Source organism: Monodon monoceros, unplaced genomic scaffold (assembly GCF_005190385.1).
Source record: "Monodon monoceros isolate NGI ecotype Baffin Bay Population unplaced genomic scaffold, NGI_Narwhal_1 Super_Scaffold_8, whole genome shotgun sequence".
NCBI lineage: Eukaryota > Metazoa > Chordata > Mammalia > Artiodactyla > Monodontidae > Monodon > Monodon monoceros.
In genome coordinates, this window is record NW_021703785.1 from 66,388,850 (window position 1) to 66,401,122 (window position 12,273).

The window sequence follows — 12,273 nt, forward strand, 5'->3', positions numbered from 1 at the left end:
CATGCAACAATAAAGTAGTACTTCAAGGCTCCTGGGCCTTCAATGATTAATTAAGGTAAGTCTTTTACACTTGAAATACTGGTAAATATTGATAATAATATAACAAGCAACATGTCTAGGTAGATACAACATTGAACTGAAAAAAATGCTCAAAAATAAAGACCATCTGAACTAATCAGCTTAACAATCTTCTTGGCCACTCTGCTCTTTTAACCATTTTAATCACGGAGACTATCACTGCCTCGAAGACAAAGATGAAATATTATTCAAACAAATGTGAAGAGAGTCTAACCATAGAGTAACTGCCTCACGAATGGAAGTTCACCATCAGTCTTGACTCACTGCTGTACATCAGAAGCAGAGAGCTAAAAGTAAAGCTCTTTAACCTACTTTCAAAATACAAGAAAGTAAAATACAGCCTTAGTATTCAGTAGAATTAAAATTTCTTTTCTCAAATTAAAGTGGTTGCTTTTATAAAATAAATGAGATATAGGAGAAGGAGACAACTTTCTAAAGATAATAATGAGTATAAGCGTATTGTGGGTTTGTTCTTTATACCCAAGTATAAACAGCCCTAGAAAATGTAAGCTTCACCTTTCTAATTGCACTCCCATTAACAATAGCTAAGGAAACCCTACAGTTCTTTATCTACTCCACTCTCTTAACTCCTAATTACAGCTAATTAGTTTTGGCCATGAGACATTTTCTGCTTTGATTTGCTTGAAGTTGCCCTAACAAGATACAGCCCTATGTGATTTCCACAGGTGTCCTCCCCCAGCTCTGCTTATCCTAAACGGATGTCCAAAGGACATAACCCAATTTTACTCACCTTTAACCGTCTCACCATTTCCTCTTTAGATATTTTATCTGAGATTTCCTTGACACCAGGAGGATAGGTAATTTTTCCATCATTGGTCCTTGTCTTTGAATGAGCCATGATGGAAATATCTTTACCCCTAAAATGAGAAAACTATTAGATGCAAACCAAAAAATAAGTATCAACAACATTCATAATAAACATGAAAAGGAATCTCTCCCTACAAAAAATTATAACTACTTCCTAATTTATAGTAATTCACTTATCTAATTAATGAAAATCATTTTACTGAATATTTCCCCAATTTTTAAAATTTTATTTTTACTTTCATTTCCATTAGTGGCAAGCTAGGTTATTTGCACTGACCCTCCAACAAAAAAACTCTAAGTGATTTTATTTATTTATTTACTTACTTATTTACATATATATAAAATACACACAGCATTTTTTTTAATAGCACCACAAATTACTTGGGCCAAAATCTAAGGGAATTCAGGAACCCAGAGAACTAAATGGAACTTTATATCCACTTACACCCTGAAGGCACCTGCCAACCCTGTCAAATCCAGAGTTCAGTTTTGGTGATCTTATGGAAAAAGAAGGACAGAGTCCTGTCAAGGAAGAACATCAGAGACCCTCCTGACATTAATGTAGAATACTACCCCAACCCAAAAAAGATAATACCTGCAAAGGAAAGAATTAAACCAAGTCAACATGTGCCCATGCTGCCATTACCACCCACAGGGACAGCAGAGAAGGCTGCCTTGGTATTAAGCAGAGCAAAGTAATAGCAGATACAAGGGAGGAACAGCTAATTAGTTTTGGCCATAAGCCTACACATTTGCTGAGGTTCACACTGCCTACGTAGTCCAGAGAACCTCAATACAAGAACTCAGTGACCCTCAACTGGTAACACCCCCATAATATAAGTACATTCAAGCCCTCCTAGAGGAGGGCACCTTCATGCTACACTTCAAATAATCCCCATATGATGTTTCTAGGACAATAAGCATTATCAAGTCAAAAATAACCAAGCATCTAAGCAAGCAAGGCACAATGAGCAAGAACCAGCAGAAATACCAGACCCCCCAAAACTTCAAATATTACAATCATCAAATGGATTATAAAACTACTATACAACTGTATAGTAGCCCTTGAACAACATCGGTTTGAACTGCATGGGTCCACTTATACACAGAACTTTTTCAATAAATACTACAATACTACACAGTCTATGGTTGGTTGAATCCATGGATGCTTATAACAGTGAATACAAAGGGTTAAGTATAAAGTTACACATGGATTTTGAACTGCGGTTGGGGGGGGAATCAGCACTCCTAACCTCCATTAGTTCAAGGGTCAAATGCATTTATAATTTTAAAGAAATAAAAGATAAGTCTAAAAATCTACAAGGAATAAAAAAATTATACAGTAAATTAAAAGATATGAACAAAAAAGACCTACTAAAAATGAAAAAATACAAAAATTGAAAGTAAAAGCTTAATGGATGAGTTTATTAGCAGATTAAGAAAAGCTATGAGACTTAATGAGCTACAAAAGATGTCCGAAGAAATTATCCAAAAATACAGAACAGAGAAACATAAAACTGCAATACACAAAAGAAAAAGTAAAATAGCTTAACTTATGATTCATGGGAGTACCAGAAGAAGAGAAATAAGGCAGAGGCCTCTCTATGAGGTGAATATCATAAATACCAATTCACAAATTCAAGAAGCCAAACAGAATTAAGTTCAAAATAATAATTCCAAAAAAACAAACAAAACCTTATAGAAGACATATTACCTTCAAAGGAACAGTATTTAAACTAATAGTGACTTCTCACTAGCAACAATATAAACCAGAAGACATCAAAATGTCACCCACAATGTGGTTAAAGAATATAATTGCAAAGCTGAAGTTTATATCCAAGGAATATAAGTTTTAGGAATACAGTGAAATAAGGACAAATGAGCCAGACAAAACTTGAAATGTATAATAAGTTACTATATATAGTACTTAGAACAGTATTTAACATATATCAGTATATTACAATATGGTATATATGGTGTACATACAAGATTTTTAAACTTCAATATAGAGAGATTACAAAAATTTTTTAAATAATGATATGAGATACTGAAAGTAAAAGGATGGAAAAAAAGGATGCAAACACTAAACAAAATAAAGCACTTAGGCTAAACATAAATTAACAAGCATAAATAAGTAGGCCCCAAGATACACTCCTTGGTATTTTACTCAACGGAAACACATACCTGTGTCCACTACAAGACACAAAAATGTTCATAGCAATACCATTCATATTAGTCAAAACAGAAAACAAAAAACCTATCAACAGTGGAATGAAGATACATTGTAGTATAGTCATACAATGAAATACAACACAGTTATAAGAGTGAATAAGCTACTGCTTCACACAATATGGATTAACATTACAAAGAAAGTTAGGTGAAAGAAGCCAGATATAAAACACTATACATAAAATATGACTACATTTCCAGAATTCAAAAATAAGGTAACCTAGCCGATGATGTTACAAGTTAGAATAGTGAATTCCTTTGGTGGGAGATGTAACTTGAAAGAGGAGTAAGAGAATATTTCTTGGGTACAGTTAATGTTCTACTTATATATCTGGATGCTGGTCACACTATTGTTTTCACTTTGTATAAAGTCACAGAGCTAGCCATTTATAATTTTTATACTTTTCTGAATTATGCTATACTTCAACAACAAAAAAAGAAAATCTCCAAACATTTAAAAATGTAAAGTGCTTTCTAAGAATCAATGAATCAGGGGTAAAGAAAAAAAAATAAGCGTAAGATCAACAAAGTAAAAAATCACAGGCCAATCTTACAATTTTCGACATAAAAACATTTAAAAATTTAGACAAACTGGAGAAAATCTATACCTTACCAAAAGTTACTCAAGAAGAAAAAATGCCACCAAGAAAGAAAATCAATAATCAATAAACCTTTCCACAAGGACAAATACCCAAGGCTACATGACTTTACTAATGAGTTCTACCAAATAACTGAGGAAGAAATAATTCCAATGTCATATAAATATTTCCAAGGACTAGAAAACAAGGGAATCCTTCCCAACTAATTTTATGTAACTAACTAGCATAACCATGATACTAAAACCCAATGAAAAAAATAAGAGAAAGGAAAAAAAATCACAGACCAATCTTTTCTGTGTTTACAGATACAGTATTTTTAAATAAAATATTGAGAAACCAAATGTAGCTACATATAAAAGACTGGGTTTAATCCAAGGAATGCAAGGTTGAATTCATCATATTTACAGATTAAAAAAGAAAAACCATGTGATAAGGTCAAAAATGAAGAGACAATGATAAAAATTCAACATCAATTCTTGACTATAAAACAAAATAGAAGAAAAAGCTCAACAAACTAAAATTTATATGAAAGTTTCCTTTATCTGAGAAAGGTAGGGTGCTATAAACACCCTACAGCATAAATCACATTTATTGATGACCTTTTGAAAGTGTTCTACTTGTTTTCAGGACCTGTAAAAACATACCCGCTATCATGACTTCTATTTCACACTGTAATAGAGATGCTAGTCAACACAGGAAGAAAAAGGTATCCAGTATAAAGATACAAAGTAAGGAACAAAACAGTCAATACCTGCAGATTACGTGATTATGTATACAGAAACTCCAAAGATTTATAGATAAAACATCAGAATTAATAAAATTGAGTTTAACAAGGTTGTAGAGTAGAAAAATCAATATGCAAACATCAATGACCTAGAGCTAACAAAATACTTCACGGCAAAAGACTGAATAATTCCTCTCAAAATCAGAAACAAGACAAGGATGTCTGCTGTCACCACTCTTATTCAACATAATACTGGAAGCCCTAGGCAGCACAATATGGCAAGGAAAAGAAAATAAAGGCATACAGATTGGAAAGGGAGAACTAAAATCATCCTTACTTCCAAATGACACGACTGTCTATACAGACGATTCCTGGGGAATCCTAAAAAAAAAAAAAACTAGTTCATCAAGATTACAGGATATATTGGACTTCCTTGGTGGCACAGTGGTTAAGAATCCACCTGTCAATGCAGGGGACACGGGTTCAAGCCCTGGTCTGGGAAGATCCCACATGCTGCAGAGTAACTAAGCCCGTGCACCACAACTACTGAGTCTGCACTCTAGAGCCTGCAAGCCACAACTACTGAGCCCATGTGCCACAACTACTGAAGCCCACGCACCTAGAGCCTGTGCTCTGCAACAAGAGAAGCCACCACGATAAGAAGCCCACGCATCGCAACGAAGAGTAGACCCCAATCTCTGCAACTAGAGAAAGCCCACGCACAGCAACAAAGACCCAACACAGTCAAAAATAAATTTTTTTAAAAAAGATTACAGGATAGAAAGATCAACATAAAAAATCAATTTTATTTCTATATACTCCCAAGAAACAGAAACCAAAGTTAAAAGCACAATACTACTTTCAATCACTACCCTCCCGTTAATAGAACGTTTTAGTGCAAACCTAACAAAACATATACAGAAAAAAAAAAAAAACATATACAGGACTGGTATGCTGAAAATTACAAATCACTGATGAAAAAAAAACACAGAAGATCTAAATGAATGGAGAGATATACTATGTTCATGGACCGAAAGACTCAAGATTCTTTCCCAAACTGATGGATTTACGGATTCTAACAATATCCCCGCAAGATTTTTCATAGAGACAAGCTTATTCTAAAGTTTACCTAGAAAGACAAAGGAACCAGAAGAGGTGAGCTAATTTTAGAATGAAGTGAGAGGAACTCATTCCACTAAACTTTAAAATTTCCTATATAGCCAGAGTAAACAAGACAATGTGAATTTGGCAGAAGAACAGACACACAGATCAATGGAACAGAACAGACAACCCAGAAAGAGATCCACACAAGCACGTCCAACTGATTTTTTTTTTACAAAGATACAAAAACCACTGAATGGAGCAATAACAAACTTTTCCACATATAATGCTGGAGCAACTGAATGTAAAGACTAAAAAAACAAAATAAAAAAACGACCTAAATACCTCATACTTTTTTTTTTTTTTTTTTTTTCGGTGTGTGGGCCTCTCACTGTTGTGGCCTCTCCCGTTGCAGAGCACAGGCTCCAGACGCGCAGGCTCAGTGACCATGGCTCACGGGCCCAGCCGCTCCACGGCATGTGGGATCTTCCTGGACCGGGGCACGAACCCGCGTCCCCTGCATCAGCAGGCGGACTCTCAACCACTGCGCCACCAGGGAAGCTCCCTCATACTTTTATACAAAAATTTTAAATAGATCATGAAGTTAAATATAAACTGCAAAGCAAACAAAAAACTTTTAGAAAAAAACAGAGAAGAAAATCTTCAGTACTGAAGCCAGGCAAAGAGTTTTTAGAAATGACACCAAAAGCAAAATCCATAAAATTAAAAACTGATATATTGGACTTCAAAAATTAAAATCTTTTACTCTGTGAAAAACTGTTGAGAATGAAAAGATAAGCTACAGAATGGGAAAAAATATTGAAAATACATATATGACAAAGGACTTATATCTAGAACTCTCAAAAGGATACTATAAAAAACCAAACAACCCAATTACAGGATGGGCAAAAGACATGAACAGACAGCTGAACAGGATATACAGATAGCAAATAAGCACATGAAAAGATATTCAACATCATTAATCATTAGGGAAATGCGAATTAAAACCACAATGAAATATCACTATATACTATTAGAATGGCTAAAATAAAAACTGGTGATAATATCAAACATAGGCAAGAAAGCAAACAAAATGAATCTATCACACATTGCTGGTAGAAATGTAAAATAGTACAGCCATACTTAAAAACAGTCTGGTAGTTTTTCATAAAACTAAACATGTATTTACCATACAAACCAGAAAATGCACTCTTGGGCATTTATACCAGAGAAATGAAAGCTTCTATTCAAACAAATCTGTACAAGAATGTTTATAGCAGCTTTGCTCATATACCTTAAAACTAGAAGTAATCAAAATGCCCATCAATGGATGAATGGTTAAACAAACTCTGATAGATCTGCATAATGAAACACTACTTGGCAATTTAAAAAAAAACTGTTTTACTGATAAATGCAATAACTTATTACTGAAAGAGCCAATCTCAAAAGGTTATATACTGTTATGCTCCCATTTATTTAACATCCTCAAAAACGACAAAACTATGGACATTGAGGACAGATTAGTGGTTGCCAGGGAGCATGGATGAGCATGACAAGTAGCACAAGGGAATTCCTTTACAGTTCTGTATGTTGACTGTAGTGGTGGTGAAATGAATCTATACATGGGATCAAACTACACAGAAGTACGCATACACATACAGGGAGAGAGAAATAGCGAGAGCGAGAGCAAGAGCGAGAGCAAGAGCAAGAGCGAGCAAGCATGCAAAATGTGAGAAAACTAAGGTCTGTAATCTAATCAACAACACCATGCTAATGTTAATTTCCTAATTTGATATTGTGCTACAAGTTACATAAGATGTCACCACTGGCAGAAGATGGATGAAGGGTTCACAAGACTCTAGGTAGTATTTTTGCAACCTTATGTCCATAATTATTTCAAAATAAAAAGGTTTTAAATGCAAAACAATCAATTATATTTATATAATAGCAACCAAAACCTTTAAAACTACAATTCACATTGAAATGCATAAACTACCCAGGAATTAATCTAACGAAAGATGTGTTTTACAGAGAAAAATCATAAAGCTTTATTGGTAGAAGTTAAAGAAAATTTAAATAAAGAGATATCTTGTTCACAAAAGTCTCAAATATTATAAAGATAGCAAATCTTCCCACACTGATTATGGAGTCACTACAGTCCCAATCAAGCCCAGGTTTTGATATTTAAAGAAAGATGACAAGTTTAATTTTTTAAACTCGTAAATTTACGACATGTAAATTCAAAAGGCCAAGAATAGCAAGATACTGAATACTTAAGAAAAACACAGTGAATGGACTTTTCTGCCAGATATCAAATACCTTTAGAAAGCTAAAGTAATTTAGATGGTGTGGTACTGGAGCAGAAAAAGATCAATGGGAAATATTAGCCCAGAAATAGACCCACACGACGTGAAATGTAATATATGAATACAGTGGCATGGCACATCAGTGAGAAAAGGAGAAAACAAAATTAGAAGTTCTAAATATTGCTTAATATTTTAACAATATTAAGTCTTCCAATCCATAAACACTGGATGTCTATTTATCTGTCTTCTTTTATTTCTTTCCCCAATGTACTGTAGTTTCCAGTATGTAAGTCTTTTACCTCGTTAATTTCTAAGTAATTTGTTCTTTTTGATGCTATTATGAAGGGATTGCTTTGTAAAATTTTTTTTCATATAATTCATTGTTAGTACATAGAAATATAACTGATTTGTTCATTTTGTATTCTGCAACTTTACTGAATTTGTTTATTAGTTCTAAGAGTTGTAATAGGGTCTTTAGAATTTTCTACATATAAGATCATGTCATCTGCAAACAGATCAAATTTTACTTCCTCCTTTCCAACATGCATGCCCTTTACAGTTAGCCCTTCATACACGAGTTCCACATCCTCACAGTCAACCAACCGCAGATTTAAAATATTCCCAAAAACATTCCAGAAAGTTCCAAATGGCAAAATTTGAATTTGCCACATACAGGCAACTATTTATGTTGAATTTATGCTGTATTAGGTATTATAAGTAATCTAGGGATGATTTAAAACATACGGGAAAATCTGGTTTTATGCAAATACTACACCATTTTATACAAGGGAATTAAGCATCCTTGGATTTTAGCATCCAAGGGGGATCCTGGAACCAATCCCTGACGGATACCGAGGGATGACTCTATTTCTTTTTCTTGCCTACTTGCTCTGGCTAGGGCTGCTAGTACTATAGTGAATTGAAGTGGCAAGAGTGGATATCCTTGTCCTGTTCCTGATCTAAGAGGAAAATTTTTCCATTTTTCACCACTGAGAAATGCAAATCAAAACCACAATGAGGTATCACTTCACACCTGTTAGGATAGCCAAAAAAAATCACGAACAAAAGATAAAAAAGTTTTGGCAAGGATGTGGAGAAATGGGAACCCTTTGTACATTGATGGTGGGAATGTAAAATGATGCAACCACCATGGAAAAACAGTATGGAGGTTCCTTGAAAAATTAAAAATAGAACTATTATATGATCCACCAATCCTAATCCTGGTTATATATCCAAAAGAATAGAAATCAGGATCTCTAAGAGATAACTACACACCGATGTTCACTGCAGCATTATTCACAATAGCCAAAATATGGAAACAACCTAAATGTTCAACAGATGAATGAATAAAGAAAAAGTGGTGTATACATACAATAGAATATTATTCAGCCTTTAAAAACAAAGAAAATCCTACTATTTGCAACAACATGGATGGACCTGGAAGACATGCTGAGTGAATTAAGTCAGACACAGGACAAATACTGCATGATTCCATTTACATGAAGTATCTAAAATAGGCAAACTTATACAAGCAGAAAATAGAACAGTGGTTGCCAGGGGATGCGAAGAGGGGGAAATGGGGAGTTGTTATTCAACAGATATAAAGTTACAGTTATGCAAGATGATTCAGATCTAGAGATGTGCTGTACAACACAGCACCTATAGTTAACAAGACAGTATTATGCACTTAAAAATTTGTTAAGAGGGTAGATCTCATGTTAAGTCTTCTTACCCCTTCCCCACCCCCCAAAAAAGGCAAAGGACACAAGGAAACTTTTAGAAGTGATGGCTGTGTTTATTACCTTGACTGTGGTAACAGTACCATAGGCGTATACATATTATGCATATGGCTGCATGTCCAAATTATGTGTATGTTCAAGTTGCATACATTAACTATGTGCAGGTTTTTCTGTGTATCAATTTTACTTCAATAAAGCTGAAGAAAGAGGGGAGGGGAAAAAATGAAGAAAGGAGGAGCGGGGAGAGGAGGAAGAAGAAAAAAAGAAAAGAAAAGAAAGAAAGAAATGGCCAGTGGGCAATTAGATCTCCAGAGAAATGTCTGAGCTAGAGACAGACTTGGAAATCCTTGCTGATAGATAAAACCAGGGGCACATGACAGCATTCAGGAATGTTTTTATAAAGTGACAAGAGTGATAGGCCAAGGAAGAGATGAGAGAAGACCCATCTTTGAAATGGGAAGAGGAAAAAGAGCTTGCAAAACAATCTGAGAATGATCAAAGAGGCTGGGGCTTCCCTGGTGGCGCAGTGGTTGAGAGTCTGCCTGCTGATGCAGGGGACACGGGTTCGTGCCCCGGTCCGGGAAGATCCCACATGCTGCGGAGCGGCTGGGCCTGTGAGCCATGGCTGCTGAGCCTGCGCATCCAGAGCCTGTGCTCCGCAACGGGAAAGGCCACAACAGTGAGAGGCCCGCGTACCGCAAAAAAAAAGAAAAAAAAAAAAAAAAAAGAGGTGGGCGGAGGACCCAGAAGGAAGCCCTGTCAGAAAGGAAGGAGCACACCAAGTTTCAAGAAAGGAAGTGGCCAAAAGTACTGGATACTGCAGAGAGCTCAAGATGAAAGCTTAAAAAGAATCCAGTGACAGATTAATTATAAATTGGCATGAGAGATATTACTGGACTGATAAAAATGTTCTAAAATTCGATTATGGTGATGGTTGCACATCTCAGTAAATTTTATGGTATGTAAATTACTCCTCAATAAAGTTGTTTAAAATTTTTTAAGTTCTGAGACACTTTCATATCTCTATGGGAAAAAAAATGACATTGTACCCATTATCTCACACCATATACAAAACGAATTCCAGGTCGATTAATGACCTAAATGTTGAAGCAAATGTAAAAGCTTTTAGAATATAATGTAGGAGAACAACTTCATGACCTCAGATTAGGAAAAGCAAGAATCAAGCCCACAGCTGTCTGTGTTCCTTCAACCAAAGAAAATATTCAGCAAATGCAACAAATCATTCCACAGGAAGGTAAATATAAACATGACAGGATTCCCAGTTTTCCACAGAACCTGGAATAGAAGGAAGTCTCTCTGCCTTACCTCAACAGAAGCAAAAGTTGTTCATCTTCCATAACAACAGATATACGATTGTGACCACAGACCGCAGCTAAATAATGTAGACATGCTGCCTTCGTAGAATACACTGATCCATATAGTCAAAATTTTATCAAGTGCCTATTACTTGCATGACTTCTTAGCAGTGACTAGAGGGCAAAATGAGGTAAGATAGATCTCAGTATCTACAAAGGAAATAGACTTTCCCCCTAAATAATTAAATCACAACGAATTCTGAAGTTATCAACAGAAATAACAAAAAACGAGCTTGGAAAAAAAAGACTGAAAGAAAACCCATTTCCATACGTAGATGGGGATGAAATATTAATAATATACAGAACAAAAGGACAGAGAAAACAATTTGAATAAATTTTAGAGAAGAAAGTTCAGAATTTGTTACTGGTCTAAAACCATGACAGAAGGAAAAAGTGGAAGGAAGTAAAGAGAGCTAAGAAGGAAAAGACAGAGCCAACAGAGAAGCAGGTTACTCAGTTTCTACTTCAGTTTTATAAGCAATAGTATTGTAAGCAGAGGTTTGAAATACATCTGTGAATATTCACAGGCTGTTTCCTTAGAGTAAGATATACTTAACTGGCCTCTCTCTACCAAGCAAACTCCATGTACATTAAATTCTCAAGTCTATGTTTAAACTTCCCGTGACCTCTCCAGGCAGAGCTAGGCTCCTTTCCCTACAGCTAGGCAAACTCTGAACATATCATAATTAGCATTTATCACATCATATTTAGTAAACTTATTTCTATGTCTGTTTCTCCTACTAGACTGTAAGCTCCTTAAGACAAAGAGAGTATATATCATTTTAGGCATCCTTACAGAGCCTAGAACAAAGTAGGTGCTCAGGAAATACTTGCTGAATCAATGACTAGAACTATTTTAAGAGATGGTGAATCCAACAGGAAATACAGACTAGACAGAGGAGAAATCAAATACACTAATAAAACCAGTTAGGAAATTGCTACAAAGTTCCAGGTAAGAACTAATAAGGTGCGGACTGCAGGCAATGACTGGAAAATAAGAAAACTGATGCAAAGACCATAAATGATTATTTGAGAGAAGTAGAAGATGATTACAAGATTCAAAGCCTTTGTTCCTGGAAAGTCAATTACTTAAATATTTACCGAGATTTTACTTGGTGTGATATAGCACTCTAGGCACTAGGAATACAATGGTAATAAGCAAAACACATACAATATATGTCCTCATTATAGCATAGATAGGGAAAACCAGAGAGAGATCAAATCAAGCCTTTGGAAAAATTAAGTTTGGAATACAAGGCAACTGGAGATGTAGCGCTGAAGTTCTAGAGAAAA

General features: G+C 35.1%; 1 protein-coding gene across 9 annotated transcripts in view; it reads right to left on the minus strand.

Moving 5' to 3' along the window:
* PDS5B (PDS5 cohesin associated factor B) overlaps positions 1-12,273 on the minus strand; it is a 197,791-nt gene that overhangs the window by 121,506 nt on the left and 64,012 nt on the right. For 4 of the 9 annotated variants that reach the window (XM_029209806.1, XM_029209804.1, XM_029209802.1 and 1 more), the window contains one exon: positions 830-956. In XM_029209806.1, coding sequence (XP_029065639.1) covers positions 830-937 — 108 coding nt within the window. In that variant the 5' untranslated portion in view covers positions 938-956. Of the gene's footprint in view, positions 1-829; positions 957-10,930; positions 11,010-12,273 lie in introns of those variants that run through there. The other 5 variants (XM_029209800.1, XM_029209807.1, XM_029209798.1 and 2 more) reach the window with 2 other exon arrangements.